Source organism: Archocentrus centrarchus, chromosome 8 (genome assembly GCF_007364275.1).
Source record: "Archocentrus centrarchus isolate MPI-CPG fArcCen1 chromosome 8, fArcCen1, whole genome shotgun sequence".
In the NCBI taxonomy this organism is placed as follows: domain Eukaryota; kingdom Metazoa; phylum Chordata; class Actinopteri; order Cichliformes; family Cichlidae; genus Archocentrus; species Archocentrus centrarchus.
Genome location: NC_044353.1, coordinates 22,504,415 through 22,523,910, shown reverse-complemented (window position 1 = coordinate 22,523,910; position 19,496 = coordinate 22,504,415). Strand labels below are relative to the sequence as shown.

At 40.8% G+C, this 19,496-nt stretch overlaps 3 protein-coding genes across 4 annotated transcripts; 1 reads left to right on the top strand and 2 right to left on the bottom strand.

Annotated features, from left to right (window-relative positions):
- Nucleotides 1-3,485: 3,485 nt before the first annotated feature.
- On the bottom strand, nucleotides 3,486-7,407 carry slc25a10a (solute carrier family 25 member 10a). 2 transcript variants are annotated; one of them, XM_030736283.1, is made up of 11 exons: nucleotides 7,059-7,407; nucleotides 6,407-6,526; nucleotides 6,205-6,319; nucleotides 6,076-6,124; nucleotides 5,226-5,267; nucleotides 5,094-5,137; nucleotides 4,907-4,977; nucleotides 4,334-4,426; nucleotides 4,169-4,246; nucleotides 3,938-3,994; nucleotides 3,486-3,805 (listed from the first exon to the last, which is right to left on the bottom strand). In XM_030736283.1, the coding sequence occupies exons 1-11, from the start codon at nucleotides 7,239-7,241 to the stop codon at nucleotides 3,704-3,706; spliced, it is 954 nt and encodes a 317-aa protein (XP_030592143.1). In that variant the 5' UTR covers nucleotides 7,242-7,407; the 3' UTR covers nucleotides 3,486-3,703. The 2 variants fall into 2 exon arrangements, with proteins under 2 accessions (XP_030592143.1, XP_030592142.1); XM_030736282.1 differs by having other exon boundaries at nucleotides 4,169-4,426.
- A 4,513-nt stretch (nucleotides 7,408-11,920) lies between these two features.
- mrpl12 (mitochondrial ribosomal protein L12) lies at nucleotides 11,921-17,038 on the bottom strand. The gene is made up of 5 exons (XM_030735963.1): nucleotides 16,856-17,038; nucleotides 14,702-14,900; nucleotides 14,554-14,628; nucleotides 14,296-14,433; nucleotides 11,921-13,080 (listed from the first exon to the last, which is right to left on the bottom strand). Exons 1-5 carry the CDS (start codon nucleotides 16,912-16,914, stop codon nucleotides 12,964-12,966), a joined length of 588 nt encoding a protein of 195 aa, XP_030591823.1. The 5' UTR covers nucleotides 16,915-17,038; the 3' UTR covers nucleotides 11,921-12,963.
- Nucleotides 17,039-17,969: 931 nt separating this feature from the next.
- On the top strand, nucleotides 17,970-19,450 carry LOC115785013 (methyltransferase-like 26 B). Its single transcript, XM_030736442.1, has 6 exons — nucleotides 17,970-18,250; nucleotides 18,449-18,611; nucleotides 18,746-18,805; nucleotides 18,880-18,947; nucleotides 19,048-19,126; nucleotides 19,207-19,450. Exons 1-6 carry the CDS (start codon nucleotides 18,051-18,053, stop codon nucleotides 19,252-19,254), a joined length of 618 nt encoding a protein of 205 aa, XP_030592302.1. The 5' UTR covers nucleotides 17,970-18,050; the 3' UTR covers nucleotides 19,255-19,450.
- The last annotated feature ends 46 nt before the right edge of the window (nucleotides 19,451-19,496 follow it).

Genomic DNA, 19,496 nt, shown 5'->3' with positions numbered 1-19,496 from the left:
AAAGAAGGGATTTCCATGGATGGATATTAAAACACTGATGAACAATGACACCGCAGCTGGTGCAGTGTTACCAGCAGAGATGTACCAACCTGCCTACGTAGCCATACGTGGTGCATTTAATTTAAATTTTATGCTGTTTAAAGACTGGAGCCAGACAATTTAATTCAGTTCAGGCTTATTTGTATAGCACCAATTCACACCAACCGCTGCCTCAAGGCGCTTAAGGCCCTTTTCACATTACTCCATGCAAATGTCCATTTTAAATTAAATTACGACTACATATGAATCACTTGGATGTTTGTTATCCCTCTGGATCTTATCACACACAGAAATGTAATGCAATTAAATTAATCTTTATTGCATTAAATTGTTAGCAGCTGCATGCCAGTACTGCAGGATGTGGATATATTCAACCAGAGGTGATGCAACAGACATGAAATCATGCCCGGCTTTAACATGCTCATTGATTTTTCAACAAATGTTGTGATCCAGAAACTTTTTTAATCATGGACAATCTCATGTTACTCTCAGTATGATAATAATAAACAGTGACGTCAGGGTCACTGTTTCCCTTTAAAGGCTGCAGAAGAGTTTAAGACTTTGTCAGCATTTTAAAGAAATGACAGCCTAAACCCCAAAAGGTAATTACTTTCATTTAAGTTTGACTCAGCGGTTACTAAAGAAAAGTTTGAGACTGACATTTGAACCATGTTGTAGCAGGTTCGCTTTCTTTCTGTGGAAATTAAACATGAAATAAAACAATCAAGGTCATAAACACTTGACTTTGTATAATTTATTCCTGGCACTCCTTCAGTCCAGCGTCGATGCTGACAGAAGACTAACTGAAACCTTGTTAATACTGCTTTGGAAAAGAATTTAACCCCTATTGATGCTCTGCCTTTAGTTATATCTGCACAAGCCCAGGCTCTCAGTGTGAAGGAGAAATTACTATTTCAAGAAAGCCAGTGAGAAAGAGAGAGAAAAAAGCGTGTTTGTTCATATATACAGCGAGCTTCCTGTCGGGTAAAATCAAAGATGGAAATGACTTCTCCTCATGTTGAGATACGAAGCCGCAACATCTGGTATAACAATTCAGTTCAGTGTAAAAATCTCAAATTCTGTTTCTGTTGTCAGGACTGTTCCAAAACATTCAGTCTGTCAGTTCTCAGCTTCAAACCAGACTTTGACATCTCTTCCTCATCCAGAAACAAAGGTAGACGAGAAAGGAGAGAAAACGATATGCGTTTCTGTCTGTGCGTGCGTGTGCATCATCAACATCGTTAACTGCGTCCCCGGTGGATGTCTTCAGGCGCAGCGGTCAGTCTGTAGTCTACTACCGATAGAGTGCCTGATAAAGAGGACACCTCAAGCACACATCTGTGACTTCAGCGCAGTGGAAGAGAGAAAATGCCAAAATAAATAAATAATTAAATGCATAAAAATAATAAACATTTAATCATGAATGTGACAAAATTTGATGCTTCTGTATAAATATACTTCTGTTTGTTTCAGTATCCCTATTTATTTATTTTTCTATTTGATTTTTGGATGGATGGATGGATGGATGGATGGATGGATGGATGGATGGATGGATGATATTTTATTAATTTTTATTTATTTAGCAATTATTTATTGACTATATCCCTGTGCAGTTTTACAAATTATTTATTTCCAGCATATGTGTTCGTGTGTTATTTTCATTATTTTCTTTTAAGCGTTTTTCCATTACTATGCAAATGAGGGGGCTCTTATTTGTGTCTCTTGGTTACAGGGCCTCAACATACATGAGAAGTGTTAGTCTCCAAGAGGCAGTTGTCTAATCTAGCTATCTAAAAATTATACAGTGAATTAGTACCGTATGAAAGCAAATACATGAACTCTATTAATAGAGACCAACTCTAAAAACAGTGTATGCCATACTTTATAAATTACTGCCTATATTTCTGTTTAATAAATCTTTTAATTTAGACTGTCTGAGTCTTCCGTACACATCAAAGTAAGTCAGGCTATAGACTAAAAAAGGAAGCAGATGTACTCTTCTTACGCGGTGCATTATCTGTCATTACTGACCTATGTCATCAAGCTGCTCTTTCGTCAAGCACCATGACAACCACACATAATAACTGGCTCACCATTAGATGACTTTTTGCACAGGTTTAACAGGTTTATGTAACTTGTGCATCAGCTTCAGCAATAAGCAATATGAGACTCAAAGTTTAACCACAAAAAGATGTTCTTTCATCAAAGAGTTGATTTGTTTCACTTGTGCATTAATCTCTCAGTGATATCAGTAACTTTGTAGGCTGGACTTCTTAAAGAAAGTTTATCTGATTTTCATCTTCACTTTACATCATGGAAAAGGCATCAAGCATGGAGCCGTTGGATCTCGAAGACGAGTATCATCACTCAAACACTGACACTGATACAGGCGGTGAGTAAACCATAGGACATGGAAAAAATATCAGTTTGTCTTTTAAAGCTGAGCATGATGGATTGTGCATCACTGTACAATATAATACTCAGGAAAATAATACCTGGAACAATATTAAATAACATGAAGCCACAAACCCACATACAGCTGCAAAACCAAGGCATACAACTCTTTTTTTTTTTTTTTCGGCAAAAATTGTGTCTTCACACGAATCCACAGGCCTCCTGGTTTAAAAAGCTGCTGAGTGTCTAATGAAAGCACAGGCATAATGAATTCAAGTGCTCCTAACTGTTCAGCCTAGTACCAGCAGAGGAAGCCAGGTTAAGTATTCCTTTTAAAAATAGACCTGACAGGGTGTCTAATGTGTCCAGCAATCACTGTGCTCACACTGTGAGAGAAGCAAATAAAGAGGCAAATTACAGACGAGGTAGTGTCTCACAAGCTTGTTTTCATAATTAAATCAGTCTTGTTTTCTTTGCCATAAAGCACATCATTTATTTTCTCACTATCTGCTCACTGCTAACCCTGACTACTGAAAATGAGAAAAGTAGGCCTTCTCCCACAAATGTTTCCCTTTCATTTTCTTAAACTCTTATCCTACTATGCATCCAAGGGGTGTCTTTCATGTGACACAGCAGAAGAGGTATGATCCAGTCCATCGCAGAGGCTCACAATTTAGAATGACCAATTAACCTAGCATGCATGTTTTTGCACTGTGGCAGGAAATCAGCTGCGGAATAGGGGAAAACATGCAAACGCTGCACAGGCAGTGGAGAAAGTGCCAACCACTGTACCACTGTACCCTCAAATTCTTTCCATAATAGGAAAATAAACAGTCTTGTCTTTAACCAAATCCATTAAAATCTGCATCAATACAAATACATACATCAAACTATAGGCAGGCTGTTTTTCAGTGTAACACTGTCCCCCAGAGGGCAGTGGAGGCTCTGTAGTGTGAGGATAAATTGTCTCGCGCTGGATATTAATTCAAGAGACAGTTTTGATTTTAATAGAACTCCATTTATAAGTTTATTAACCTTATTTAACCATAGGTGGTGTTTATAATTGTACAGTTCATGACAAATGCATTCTTATCTGGAGATTTGGGTGTTAATACATTTTTATTTTGTGCTATGGATGGAAAAAATATAGCAAGCAGAGTGATGTGTCTTGGCTTCACTGCACCCCAGCTCAGTTTGGTGTCATGATCACGCTGTGGAACATGGAGGGCCACTGAAATCCTGGCCGTAGGATGACTTTTCTAGGACGCCTTCAGGTAACGACCATCTCACCAAAATGCTGCTTCAGCTGCTCGAGGAATATGAAGGTTAAGACTGTGTGAGGGATGAGGCGGATCCCTGCAGGAGCAAGACCCTGGATACAAATCACAGCACTGTTTCAGTAACTGAATATTCTAAACAGGTTGCTACAGTACATAATTACAAAGAGTTATGCTTTTGAGTGAAAGAAGCTGTGTAAAGCAGTTTTTGCAACTATGACATCCACCTTGTAGAACGCGTTCGGCCCCAGCTTTGCTGTTTCAATTATGCAGTGAGACACACTCTGCAAAAAGGAGACAAAAAAATACAAGAGATACGCCAAGCTGTGTAATTTCCCCCATAACCAATGAATAAACATACATCACTTCAGAGTGATGAAAGCGGGACTCAGAGACTTAAATAACTCAAACTCTCCTGCAAAACCAGATAACAGTAAAAGTCACGTCAGAACACTCACCCTATATTCAGCTTTTGAATTCATTAATCTTGTTTTAATAACGTCAAGTGGTTGGCACAGGATTGTGGCACAGCCACCCTGTGCAGAAAAGAAGAACAGAGGGTTTATTTCAGAACATGATGTGATGTTTTTGTTTCTGCGCAGTGACAGACATGAGTCACTTACTGCAAACACACTCGCCAGGAAGTGAGTGAGGATGTTGTCAGTCAGGTAACCAGTAGCCAGAACCAACTCTTTGGACTGGTCGTAACAGGCGAGCTGCAGGAGCAAAAAACACACACGTGCTGCATTAGTAGACTCGCAGGTCTGTGATGCAGCAGGTGATTGAAAACGTTACCCTCCAGGGAAAATACAATAAGTAGGTGTAGGGAGATGACCAAAAAATCTAGACTATTTCAGTTATTGATTTTCCTCAGTTGTGTGTAAAATGAAAATATCGATTCTCATGAGCTAAAAATTTTGGTTATTCAGTTTTAGATATTATGCACGATAATGATGTAGAAGGAATAATGCATTAAACTCCCAATTTTTCAACATTGTTTGGTAGTGAATTAGTTTCATTATGGATGTTTTATGGCAATGATCTGAGGGCATAAAAGAATAGCATATGGCATAAAATTAGAGCATTACAAACTTTCTGTCTTACATTTTGCCGTCAACACTCCAAAATACTCTATTTCACTGCAGTTGTAGTTTCTGCCCTCTGACTCTCTCTCAAAGGGCCGAATATGAATTTACCTGTCCAACAGAAACCAGTGCACCTCTGGAAGAAGCCATAGTAGCACCAGAGAACAGTTTCCTCAGCCCCTCTATGAACACATTTCAGGATGATGAACAACGTAAAGAAATTTTTGTTCAGTGTGAAAAGGTTTTGTGCTCTTGAGATTAAGGACGTGTAATCTAAAGAAGCTTTTATGGACTTTACCTTCCTTACAAACACGCAAGAGTCCATCAAAGGCATGAGCATAACTGTAAAAGGGAAACATCTTACAATGTGGTTGTTTGCATGAAAGAACTATAATTGTCTGAAATTATTTCATTTTTTTCATGCACTTACTTTCTCCTGAGCTCTGCTGCCAACTTAACATCGTTCTGCATTCTGTAAAGATGAGAGATTGTAAGATTTCAAAGCCAGTTCTCTGTTGCCATGTGTAACCTTCACAGTGATTTTCTTGCTTCTGCACTCAGTGAAAATTTGCAACTTTGCCTTTTCTTTCTTCTATAATTTGTGCTTTTTCCAAACCTTTTTTTTCTTTCCATCTGAATATTTCTGCAGGTACCTGCTTTAGATGTTCTGTTACAGACTCATTAACCTGCTGGACTCACAGACACTTTATTTGATAGGACCGGGTTTTATTCCTTTGGCCTTCAGAACTGCCTTAATTCTTCATGGCATAGATTCAACAAGGTGCCAGAAACATTCCTCACTGATTTTCATCCATATTGACATGATGGCTTTACACAGTTGCTGCAGATTTGTTTGCTGCACATCCAATTTTCATTTTTCATAACAATCAGAACACAAAATAGCACACCAATAGCATACTAATAGCACACAATACTAATAATGAACATAATGAACACTCCCTAATACACTGAATTATTTGTTTCTAAGATCAGCAGTTTCTGAAATACTCAGACCAGCCCATCTGGCACAAACAACCATGCCACATTCAAAGTCACTTCAAGCACCTTTCTTCCACATTTATTTTCTCCCCAATGTCATCAAGCGCTTTCACAAAGATATGGAGGAGAGAAACTGCAAAAAATCAGCTACTTTGCATCCTCATATGCAATAAACTGCGATGCACTGTGTATTTTGACACCTTTCTATCAGAACCAGCAGATTCTATATGCAGTTCTATATGTGAAGTACAGAGTACAAAGACATAAGTATTTTATCTCACCGGACATTCACCAGGTCAGCTGGGGTTCCAATGAAACCGCCCATCAAACCTGATGGAGGAAAAAACACCTTAACATAAAACATAAAGTCTAAAATAAGAAATACTGCTGAGATGTTTAGCACCACTTACCTCCAAAGGCAGCCAGGAGGGCTTTCTGGTAGAAAGGCAGGGGGCCTTTGGTTTTTCTCTTCATCTTATCCCTGACAGTCTCGTAAATGGCAAACCTTGATGAAGAATATGTCATCTAGAAAAATAAATAAATAAATGCTCCTAGGCGGTAGAGTTGCAGCATGTACAGCCGAAAAAGATTTTAAGGAAATGAGTTTTCAACCTGCCGGCAGAGGGAAGCAGTGAGGCCACTGTAGAGCGCCAGAAAACCCTCTCTTCTCACTACATTGAGAGTCATCCCAATCATCCGCATCTTCACTTCCTGCTGTGTTTGCAAGTGCACCTGGAAGTGAACATATGAAGGCATTTAGCGAGAACAGCGTCACAGATATATGAAGTTCCTGTCTATAAAAACTCTAATATCTAGTCTGAAAATATATCACAAACTCTGAATATTAACAGAATCATTCAGTCAGTATCCTAAATGAAAGAAAATCTATTCAATTTTTGGATAATAGCTGCAGGAAATGTAAAATTGTGCCAATAAACATGCACTATAAATGATAGTATCATTTAAAGCACATCAGGCATCAAAAGATGCCTAATGATCACCATAATAAAGGTAATTTAGGTGCACAATAGTCTCATCGACCAACTGAAATTCTAGGAAACTGGTAAAGTGAATATTGCCGCACCAGACTATTCCAAATTTTATCATCATCAGGTAAATAGGAAACCAAAACAGCCCAGAGCCACATGTGGAAAAAGCATCTCAGACACATCAGTGAGGCATACCTGGATCAATTTCTCATCTGCTTTTAATGGAAAGATTGTGCTGTGGCGTTAATTCAGATTCAATTAGCCTTATATTTTACCTTAATCAGATCCAGTGGATGGGTCACACAGGCTGCTGCAGTGGAGGAGACTCCACCAAAATACCAACGGGAACTGCGACTCTCCTGCATGCTGTGAGTGAGACAAACTCCAGAGGGTAAAAGCCACGGGGTCGACTTCTCAGAGGCTGAAAGGACAACTTTGCCCGAGGGTGTTCTTTTCATCTTTTCCCCCGCCACGCTTCTAGTGATGTGTGACCACAATTCATCTTAAAAGTCAGTGCGAGCCAGTTTAGTGTAAATCATCGTGTTTGTTTCTTTTTAAGCACCGGACAGTCAAGTGCAATGACAGTGCCTCCCTATTTACCCCATGTTTGTGTGCCAAGCAGGAGAGGGGTGCAGCTGGTTTGTGGGAGGAAGTGTACGTGACTAATATAAAAATAGTAAGTGAGCTTGACTGCTGCTTTAGTTTTGAAATCGTGGCATGCTGGCACACTGACAGAGAGCAAAGGTCATGAAGTTTGAACAAATATTTTGTCAGGAATAGATTTTTCTAATTATAACATTCAGACTCAGGGTCATACAAAAGGTTACAAAGTCAACATTTTTGAACGCTGGCTTAACAATGTGCAGCAAAACTGTTATTTTTATACTTTTCTGGAAGTTTCTGCAGCTAACGTGACTGTCTGGGTTCTTCAACATGACATGATTTTAAATGAGCAGCGCTGCGGTGTTATGAATGAGCAGCCTGGCACAGCAGCGTGTGTGCTGACTCAGAGGCGGACAGAGAGGGAGGGGACTCGTGACAGATGATACAAACAGCAACTGGATACCCACTCCAAGTTGGAGCAAAGGTAAGATGTGAGCAGGATCGGACGCAGGCGTGGGTAATGACAGCCAGTGATAGGCAGTACTCAGATTTAGGTTTCTGTCCTGCACCTTAACTTGAGTTGTTGTTGCTGGGCCCGTTTCAGAGAGCTGCGTTTGATCAGTTTGGGAGCAGCTGCTATTTGGCCTACCCTCTGTGAAATTAATGAGGTGGACAAAACAATAACTGCAAGGTCCAGAGGAAAATAAAATTGAATGAAGAACAGGTTCAGCCTTCATGTTGATAGGATTTATTGCAGGCCTGTTCCATTGTTTTCTGCTGGCTGTACCCACACTGGTAACTGAGTTTGCAATCAAATCAGGCTGCAGACATTAATCTGCTGCACATGAATCCAAATCTTTAAGGGTTCCTTGAGATTAAATTATAAGAATGGGCCAGAGTTAGGTCTACATGAGTGTTACATTGCATCTGTGCTGGATAGTTATAGTTGGCTGTCCCGAGTCTCAGAGTAGAGTCGCTTGCAGTGTAGAAGCCTGATATGCTGCTGTGTCTAAAATGCTTTGTAGCTCCAGAGGATGCTTTTTTCCTGCCAAATTACTGTATCAAATTGTACATACACTTGGATTTTTTTTCCATTATAAGTGAGTTAAATGAAACCTGTGACTGTGATTGAATGTGGTGACTTCTTTCAGCTCTCCCGGCCAGTCTTGCAACACCATGACCCAGCCAGAAGCAATCATCACTAACACAGCAGGGTATCATTTTCATTCTCCAGGACAATTTTCTATGACTCTCACTGGGACCGTCTTTTTTTCTCACTGAGGGGAAACTGGATGAGGAGGCATTTCTTATCATGCTCTTCACGAAGCTTTTTAATCAGCATGGCTGTTTCTTATGTTTCATCTCTACACATCTGTCTCCATTCTTTCTCCTCTCCATCTGTGCTTTGCATTTGTTTTTGAGACACATGCAGGAATACACGAGTCTCTCTGGAGACATTTTGATGTGTCACAGCAGATAAAGTCCAGGTGTTGATATAAAAACTAAACGTGCTAGTGATGTTCCACGAATGGGGAGCTTCCATTTATGGTGTTCCACCGATAGTAAGCTTCCACCTAGGATAAGAGCGGAATATTCCACCAGTGAAGCTTCCCTAATAAGAGTAATCTTCAAAACCTGGACTGACACAGGAGCCCAAAAAAATGTCAACAAAAAGCCCAGAACATTCACCAAATTCAATCCAAATCAAAGAAGATAACACACATCAGCATCAACCACAGACAACATGAATGCACCTCCAAAGGGAAATAAGATTTTTAAAAAAAAGGAGTAAATGCTTTTAAGCCACAGTATTTAAGGGCCTGTAATTTATAAATCCAAAAAGCTTCCCTTTGGTTAGGACTTTTTTGTCAACTTTTTGTATGCAAAGAGGGATCTGGTCAGTTCCAAAGGCTTGTGATGGGGATGGATTACTGTTATGGAAGTCCAGGTATTATCTAGCTGCGGGGTAATTATTGTTAACGATCCTGCAAATGTCTTTTTGTTCTCCCAGTATTAAAAAACTGCAGTTGGGACAGGCTATTCTATAGATGACAAACAAGGTTTTACAATACCATAATAATATAATGGTTAATAGTGGACTTTTTGGCTTGATGTTTATTGACTCCTTCAAATGTCCAGATTCTGAAGTTTCCTCCTATTGAAGCTTCACTAGTGGAATCCTCCACTCTCATCTTAGGGGGAAATTTACCATTGGAGGAATGGCCGAAGTGGAAGGTCCCTACTGGTTGAACACCACTAGAAAATAGCCAGCATTTTCATGCACTCTGTTTACTCCCTGATAAAGGATTGTGTTAAAACATGTTAGAGATTTTTTTTTTGTTTGTTTGTTTTTTAGGCTAAACATGACCATGTTGTGCCATGAGGATTTGGCCTATGTGTATCCTTTCTAAAGAGGTCCTCAAAGAGAAGTGGTTTGAATCCAGGAGGTGGTCCTTCTGAGTCTTTGTCCCAGGTCCTGAATCCTGCCTGATGCTTGACTGCCACAGTACCTTACTAGGATACATGATAAAAATAAATTTTTTTTAAAAAAGTAGTCAACATGTCTGCTGTCCTATCAAAAAAAAAAAAAAAAATATGCCACTTCCACTGCTCTAGGATGAGCTGGACTGATCTTGCCGATAATTTGCTGACATGCGAGGGTCGTCAGCTATTGCAGCTTCCCTGTAAAAACTGATGAGCTGCTCAGTCTTTCTTTCTTCTACTCCACCTGGCATCAACCCTCGTTGGCATTTATGCTATTTTGGCTTAACTGTTTAAATGAGCTGTTGTAGGAAACCTCTTGTGCGGGCTCCCTTCTTGTCATCTACTTTGAGCCAATTTGCGACAAATGTCACTGTTTAATTTGCATCATAATGAGATGAGATCAGGTGGGGAGTTAGAAACATATGAACTCCTTGATGTTATCTACACTCCACCTGAGATGTCCTTGCACCCCCTAGTGTTCATATTTAGAAAGCACCTGACTCCCCACTTTAGTGCTCATATTTATATACAGTTAAAATTCTATTTAGGTCAGATCTAATTATTGATAGATTTATTTTAAAATGCACAGGTGATTTTGTGCATGGGACAGATTTTTTTGAAAAGGCATTTCCACAAACTCAGAAAGAGGAAAAGCAATCCAGCATCAATCTGAAAATAACTGCGTGCCTTTCCCCACAGAGGACATCATAGTAGGAAAAGCAAAGCACTGTATGTGTGTGTGACTCTGCAGAAAGTTGCCGACCTCTGCGCCTCAGCATCCGCTGACCCTGCTGTGATTTTACGTGGCCTACCACTTCATATCCGCGACGCTGTCGTTCCCAATCTCTTCCACTTGGTTATAATACCACTAAAAGTTCACTGTGGAATATTTAGCAGTGAGGAGATTTCATGACTAGATTTGTTGCACAGGTGGCATCCTATCACGGTACCACACTGGAAATCACTGAGCTCCTGAGAGCGACCCCTTCTTTCACAAATGATTGTTGAAGGAGTCTGCACGCCAAGGTGCTTATGTGTGCCTGTTTTTTTTTTATATAATATATATATATATATACACACACATATATACACCAGTGCTTTGCTTGCTGCTGGCAGAAAAATACAAATAAAGTCCACCTTTGAATCTGTTATGATAGATTTTCACCAGGTCATATATATGTGATTTCAGCAACTTGGTGCATTTAGGCATGTAGACATGGTCAAAGCAACCTGCTTAAGTTCAAACCAAGGATCAGAATGAGGAAGAAAGTTGATTTAAGCGACTTTAATGCGACATGGTTGTCGATGCCAGCTGGTCTGGTCTGAGTATTTCAGAAACTGCTGATTTACTGGAAATTTCCCCACTCTCTCTGCGGTTTACAGGGAAATAGTCCAAAAAAAGAGAAAATATCCAGTGAGCAGCAGTTCTCTGGGTGAAAATGCCTTGCTGATGCTAGAGGTCAGAGGAGAATGGACCGACTGCTTCAAGCTGATAGGAAGGCAGCAGTAACTTAATCACTCGTTACAACCAAGGTATGCAGAAGAGCATCTCTGAAGACCTTGAAGCAGATGGACTAAAGCAGCAGAGCACCAGTGGCTGCCACGAATGTCAGCTAAGAAAAGGAAACTAAAGCTACAATTCATACAGGCTCACAAAAATTGGACAATTGAAAAAAAAAAAACAAACTTTGCCTGGTCTGATGAGCATCGATTAACATTCAGATTTAGAGTAAGGTGCACCTAATAAAGTGTCCAGTGAGCGTAAATTACTCTCTCTCCAAATCACGTTACCAAATAGATTGAAGCTGGTTTCTTCTTTTTCTGGAGTTTACTCAAACAAAATGACATCTAACTGCTGTTAACTAGACATTAATGACCTCTGGTGGACAACAGCAGTAAAGCATCATCTAATGTAATTTACTTGTTCCACTATAATAATTTTCAGCCCCAGTACTTCATATGTTCAGTCAACACAGCACACATTAAATGAATCTTTTGATTACATTCTTTTCAAGGTTTAACAGTTTCCACAAAAATCAGCCACATGCTCAATAAGAACACAAAAGAGCAAACTTTTTTTCAACTTTAATCACATTTTTAACATTTTGATGATAGATGTGGACTGAGCTCTGCCATTCCTGAACTACACACAGTATCTGGTGTTCCTTAACATCAGTAATCTGTATCAGCCTGGAAACCACAAGATTTCATCTTATGAGAAGTTCAAACATTAAAAACAGAATTACAAACTGGGTCCAGCCTCTTCCAGACATGCACTCCTTTCCATTAATCTGACGGCACCTCAGCGTGTTAACGGCTTCGTGTCTATTAGCATCTCGGTCGCTCTTCTGGAAGTTGGACGCAATAAATTTCAGCACAGCAACTAACTGTGTCCGCATCTTTGTGAGTTTCTCAGCTCACAACAGAATGCAAAAAAAAAAAAAAAAAAAAAGCAAAAACATTTTTACTGTTTTTAATTTGGAATAAGAGTAAAACATTAAAACGTTCCTCCTAATACAGTAGAGATCCTATATAGGGCATGTGTGAGGGGGGCAGGACGCAGTTCCCTCAGCAGTTCATACAGCTCTTAGTCACAATGACAAAGATGTTCAAGAATGTGGATACACCTGCCTACAGTTAGCACTTACACTACTTCTGTGGGGCTCTCTGAGTCACTGTTGTTGGTACGTCAGAAGGAAACCAGAAAAACATTAATACAAATATGATCTATGTCTGAGTGACAGAATGCCATAACTGCAACGTTACTCTAGCTGTGTCTGAATAAGGCTCTACTCAGCACCCAGGCCAGTATTTCTTTAGCTTGTTTGTGACACGTGTATCAGACAAGCACATAAGACAAATGAACCACCAAACGGTGCAGCAGCCGTTTGTGCAGGCTGTATGCCTGAAAGTTCAGTCTCAGCTGTACTGCCCCACCTGACGTTGTAAGGGGACAGTGTTAATGTCAGAAGGCATTTGTTTCCATTTCTCTTAGGATCCACGTGTTTGTCGTACAAAAGAAAAAAAAAAAAAAAAAAAAGAAAGAAACTAAAAGGTGAAGTGCACGAGTAGCAAAATGGTGGCAGACGAGATCTACTCCAACACCACGGTGCCACCTGCTGCCTCCAGGGCTGCTTTTAGTTTCTCTGCCTCTTCTTTGGATACGTTGGCCCGGATTTCCTGTGGAAGAGACTCCACTAATTTCTTAGCCTGTTTCAGAGAAAGGGGAAAAAAAAACCAAAAACAAAAAACATTTAGTGAAGTTAACAAGCCCGCTATGAGAAGCTTTACCATCTTAATGCAAAAACTAGCTGCACAAACATCAAAATAAAACGTGGAAATAAAGTTTGCTTGCAGGTACGGTTTCTGACCAGAACAAAAACACGTGATCTTTAACACATTAAATACACGTCTAAAAAAAACTAACACAAAACAAAAAACATCAGAAGAACTTGATCATCACAGTATCTCAGTTAAACCTCAAGGGCATCAGGGAGGCTCAGTGGGTGAGCAGGCGACTATGTGTGCCACATGGCTGTGGTGCAGGTGACCCAGGTTTGTCTGACCCATGGCCCTTTCCTGCATGTCTTCCCCTCTCTCTCTCTCACTACTGTACACTATCTAATAAAGGCAAAAAATAAATAAACTTCAATCTATCCAGTTAGGAAGCAGAAACCATTGCAAATCCATTTCAGCTGCTTCAGTGCAAATGAAAGCGACAACAGGTGCACTGGAGACAGAACAGGGAACAGACCACCAGAGCTCTGCACTGTGCTTTGAGCTCCTGAAGGACGTCACCCTCGTGCAGTTTGGTCAGAAACATGCATATAAGTGTCCTGCTGGAGGTCATATTGTAGCGCTCTGACAGTGTTCCTCCTGTTTCAAAGTAACAGATCCCAGTCCTACTGCTGGGTTGATACACAAAGAACAGAACAGGGCTGTAGAAGGGTCACAAGCCCGTCTTCTGGCATCTCCTCCACACTCATGAGGTCATTCTGGGAGGAACAGCAAACCTCCTTGTAACAACATGTATGGATGTGCCATCCTGGAAAAGCTGGACTGCAGGTACCCATTCATGCTATGAGCAGTGTCAAGGATACTTTAACCATTCCCAAATCCATTCCCTTTTCGGGAGTTATCTTGTTTTCTCTCCAGTGCACCTGTCAACATGTTAATTTGCACCAAAGCAGGTGAAATGGATTCACAATGGTTTATAGATCCTAACTGGACAGACTGATATCCCTTAAGTTTAACAGACTGTGTTATACTGTGATGATCAAATCTTTGTAGAGCAGTGAACATTATTACCTCCAAAATCAATCTAATAAGACATATTTTACCCCACACTGTAACATTGGTCCTTTAACACTGCTGTTTGTCAAAAGCTACACTGGGACCTCTAAAATGGCTCTAACAGAGACTTACCTGCACCAGATTCAAGCCCTGGATGCAGTTCTTCACTTCCTTTATAAGCTTTACTTTTTCGGCTGCTTTTGATTCTGTCAATTTTACTGTGAAGTGAGTCTTCTCTTTCTTTGCTGGTGCTGCATCCTCCTCTGCAGCCTAGTTGCACAAGGAACACAAAAGAGCCCATTTAACTGTGCACACAGATCCTCTATGGGTAGCTTTACATTCTTAAGACATCTAAAAAGTGCAACAATGACGTATGTTGATAATTAGTACCTCAGCTGCAGGTACAGCTAATGTTGGCATCGCCCCCAAAGGCATCATTCCAACATTCTCAATGTTCAGAGTTTTCTGTGGTGAAGAAAAACAAAGGTTATCACAGCATACATCACAAGTGCACTGTAGTTTCAACTTTTCCACAAACCTTGAGGAGCTCGTTGAGGTCGGACACCTCTAACAACGTGAGGCTGGCTATGTCATTGACAAGCTGCTGGATTTTGGGGGAATACTGTTTGGGTGCGCCGTCTAGAGGAGGGGTGGCGATGGCATCTGAAGGAGAGGCTGGACTGGTTTTCAGAAGCCTAAGCGCACACAAGGCTGGTCTCTGCCACTGAAGCTGTTGCCTGGCAAAATGAAAACTGATTAGCTAAATGGCAAACTGCATCTGGCCAGTAGAAGCCACCATTAATCCACATACTCAGTGTGGCGTGGGTCCAGCTGCAATCACACCTGGCATCACAATGTTATTTTTTTCATCCCGTGCCCATTTTTGACTTTGTCTACTGCTTTACAAAACAATTTTCATGAGATTTACAGTGTAGACTGTCCAAAAGATACATTATTGTCTTAATTTGCAAACTATTAAATAACCTCATGCTGCATAAAGGGAGTAACTTAACGTGAGATGAGCTTGCCTTCTCATTTCAACTGGAACTGAAAACGTTTTTGCTTTTCAGGTTAACAGTTTACAAATTGTGGTTGACAAGCCAAAAATCCTGAATTTCCAGTTCCTTATGAGCAAATAATGCAAATAATACATTTTAAAAAGCAACTCAAACTCTTAGTGTTTGTTCTGAATACCTTTGCATTATAAGCCAAGAATACATCATAATAAGTGTCTATGTCACTTGTAGGTTTCAATAACTTATGGAGAAAAATCATTTGTTAGCAACATACTTTGCTGTTTTATTTAGGCACTAAAGCTTAATAGCTATAACAATTTAATAAGGATATTGTTAGACAGTGGTGTGAGAGAAAAGGAGCAGGTGCAGGAAGCAGCAAACAGAGCGCAACACCAGAAAGGAGTTGGCAGGACTCTGCAGGCCCTGGCTAGCTTTCACTAGCTTATTACTCTTACCATCAATGGTAAGAAGAATAAGAGATTTGTTATCTCTGAAATATGCAAGATGGCATAAATATGCAAAGCAGTTGCTCGGGGTGAGCAGGACCGGTTATCATTATGGCAAGGATCTGTCAGCCAAGCAATCAAGGAAACTCAGCCCTTTGAAGCAAAACTAGCAGCATGCTAATACTGCACGCCTTCTCAAAGTATCACACTAGGGTTGAGAATTTACTCTGACAGATGTGGACATCACAACTGAGTACTCGTTTTTATTTGGCTTTTTCCTAGTCTAAGTGGAGGCCAGTTGGATGAGGCATGAATAGCTGGTGCCCTTAGTGTCTGTGCAGACAAGTCTGTGTGGTTACAACAAATTGTCAGGCATGTGGACAACCCCACAAAGCTTCACTTTCTCCCTTTAAGCCTCTTCATCCCAAACAAACTCCTGGGTACTTGTAGATAGAAAATACTTGTGCATTGGGCTGCCAGCCTGCACCGGAGGAAACTACAGCTTTGACAGAGGACCTGATCAGAATCAAGGGAAAGAAGAGCTCCATGACATGCCACAGTGGCTAATCAGCTACAGGGGTGGCAGGAGGATGTCCCAAAAACATCAGTAAACCTCCAGCTGACAGCCTGGACAAGGAACACCTACCTGTGCGTCCCTTTCAGGGCATATCCATGGCACTTCAAAGACCAATAGATGAAAACCTAGGAAAACGTGCTAACCACGAATACTACCACCTCTTTTGATATATACATACATGGTCTCAAGAATCCCTAAATCATCATATTTCTTGATCCGAACCACAGTGGTGGATAAAGTCCATTTTAGCCTTTAGTCCATCAGCCTAGAAAAACAATTCATTTATGGTATTTTTACTGCTGTCAAATATCAGAAAAGTGAATTTTGCCCGAGGAGGTAAGAAATAAAGAAATAAAACGTCAAACAGCTGCTACTCATAGACGTACACTGCGTTTTGTGTCGTTAAGACTGCAGGGCTCAGTTGCTCATGGCGTTCAAGTTGAAGGGGAACACTTAACGCCGGGTAACCTGCTTAGCACACAGCCGTAAACCATTAAACTCATTTCTGAGCGCAATCAAAGCGCATCTTCTACATTTAGACGAATTCAAGAGACAACACCGTGCTCTCCATCCAAATTAAGCGGCAGCAGTGGCCGGCTCTCTGCCCTTGAAGGAGCAGACAGATGTAAGCTGTTAGACTGCCTGTTACGTACCGGTGCGTGCTGGTTGCGGCCCGCAGCGCGGAGCGGAGGCAGCGTCTGGTGCAGAACATGCTAACAGTAAATGGAGCCGGTTATCCTCTCTCTAAGAAAGCGACCAAGTTTGTCACATACACGTCTCCTTCCAACAGCTCCTCTGCCTCAAAAGCACATGGCGTCCCCGCTACTCCTGACCTACCCACAATGCTCTGCGTGAACTGTTAAAAAACCTCAATACAACAGCTACGGGAGCCCATAAGGGACCTGTGTGTGTGAAAGCGAAAGAAAGTCTGTATGGTAAAATAAAACCCTTCCAATTTCAATGCCATTCACTGTCACACGCATGAAATTGCTATGTACTGCTGTAGTTGTTGCTGACCACATTATGTGTCAATAGCTGTTTGCTATGGTACTGTGCAAAAGTCTTCAGCCACCCATCATTCCTTTATATTTTGCTAAAATGGGAAATAGGTACAGCGATTTATTGATTTACTGTATGTGCAAACATACATGGAAATACAGCATACAAGGCAAGGACTCACACTGAATAATCCACTGCGTGTATGTGTGTGTTTTATGTTGTTTTTGTTTTGTTTTGTTCTTGGAGGGGTTTTTTTTGGGGGGGGGGGGGGGGGGGGGGGTCTATCCTGCTGTTGTGCTTTGACTGCATTGGTCAGTGTGTTTGGGATCATTGTCTTGCAATGGTGCTCTTTGCCAAGTTGTCTGTTGTGTGTAGACACAACACTGGTTCATTTCTTGAGTTAGGTGCCTTTTTGAATGTTTGAATGATTCATATATCAGTGTTAAGGGGCTTAATAAACAAAAAACACTCCTCTGAAAATGGTCAAGTACAAGGACTGGACTGAAAACGAGTGAAAAATCAACCAATAACCAAAGAACTTTATTGAAAGACGTTCAGAAAGCCTGGAGAACTATTGCTCAAGACCACTTAAAAAACAAAATATAAAGAAACGAGGGGTGGCTCAATAATTTCTGCCTGTCCCACTATTTTCTCTGGATGTGCACATGCGTGTGTCCTACCTGTAGAATTCCAATGCTGGACAGCTGGGCACTGGGGAGGAGCACAAAGGGAATCCTCTTAACCAGGTAATCTGTCCACCCATCTGCTGCTGCCATCATCCACCAACATGCCATTCCCTCCACTGGCCTTTATCTGCTGGTGCAAATAAAGGTAAGAAGGATCCAGACCATGCTGCTGTCTCCTCAGGCTGAAAGGAACTGGCAGAGTCTTTATTCAGTGCTTGAAGGTTTATTGGAGGACCAATCACACAGGCAGTTATTTGCCTTAGAGCTAGGTTCTGGAACCGGCCAGCATGTGATACGGTTTGCTCAGAAGATGCCCTTTGTCACTTGGCAGCCATCAGACATCAAACAGGATTTTCTGGACAGGTTTGTGTCTTTTAGAAAACGCCTGCCATTTGTTGTGCTGTGCCATGTTCATCTATCATCTGTCTAGTTATAATTACAAGAATACACTTTCCAGTTAATTCACTGATATATTTGAGCAAGTGTTTTATTAAAGTCTATGGATTTGAGATTAAAAATAAAATAAAAATCTAAAATTAATCTCATACACCTTGTTGGCAGTATCAAGGCGTACACTGCTGTAACCCATGCAAAGACTGTGCTGCCACCTGTCCACCTGGATGCCAGTGAACCGTGGGAGAAATGGGCAGGACTGAATCGTAACTCCTGCGACATTATTATTGCCATTAACTTACTGCAATACAGCTCCTTCAAAACAGCCCAGGTAGGCCTGGTCACTTCAAAATCAACTGAAGATATTGAGTGCTAGATTCCTGGAGTACTGAGACACATTTATCATTTTAAAACTGATTTTCCAAATTTTTTATTTTTTTTTTTTGAAATCTATGCTTTCCCCAGGGAGTATTCAGTGGAGCAGGTCAGATCCTCAAACAAAATGGCCTTTTGATAACATATGGGGTATGTAATCATAGTAGGCTCAGGTTTATTTGTAGTTAACTAACGAACTAAAGCAAAATCAAAACATTTCCCAGGTGTACGCTGTTAATGGCACCATCACACCAAGCTGTAATGAAAAGCTGGATGAGGAGCTACGAAAAATGTGAGTGGGCACAGTGAACCAGCTAGTTGATACCAGGTCTCGTGTGATCCTGCTGGTAGGATCAAATATAAACCATCATGCTGGTTTCTGTTCCACACAGGAATCCAGACTGGGGTCTTCCAGACATCGATGTGCTCAGACAGCTGGCCTACGGGAACGGGATGCGTATGGAGCGGATAGTAAGTCACATGTCTCGGCTTGAAGGCAATTCCAACAACAACAACATGCCTTTTACATCTGTAATGTTTCCCTCTTCTAGATTGAGATGGAAGAATACTACAAATGCCTCATCTTCAGAAAACTCTAAAGAAGCGCAGCTACATAAACGACATTCACATCGATCATCAATGTAATTCTATGACCGTTATATTTATAAAAGATTGTTCAAACCTCTTATTCATAACAGAAATATGGCTGTGATAATGAATGTTAAATAAAAGCTGCAATACCCCCCCCCCCTCCCCCCATACAAGCCGAGGCACATGGACAGTAAGAACCAGATATTTATTAAATATATTTTTAAAATTACTTCAAAGTCAGACAGATCAG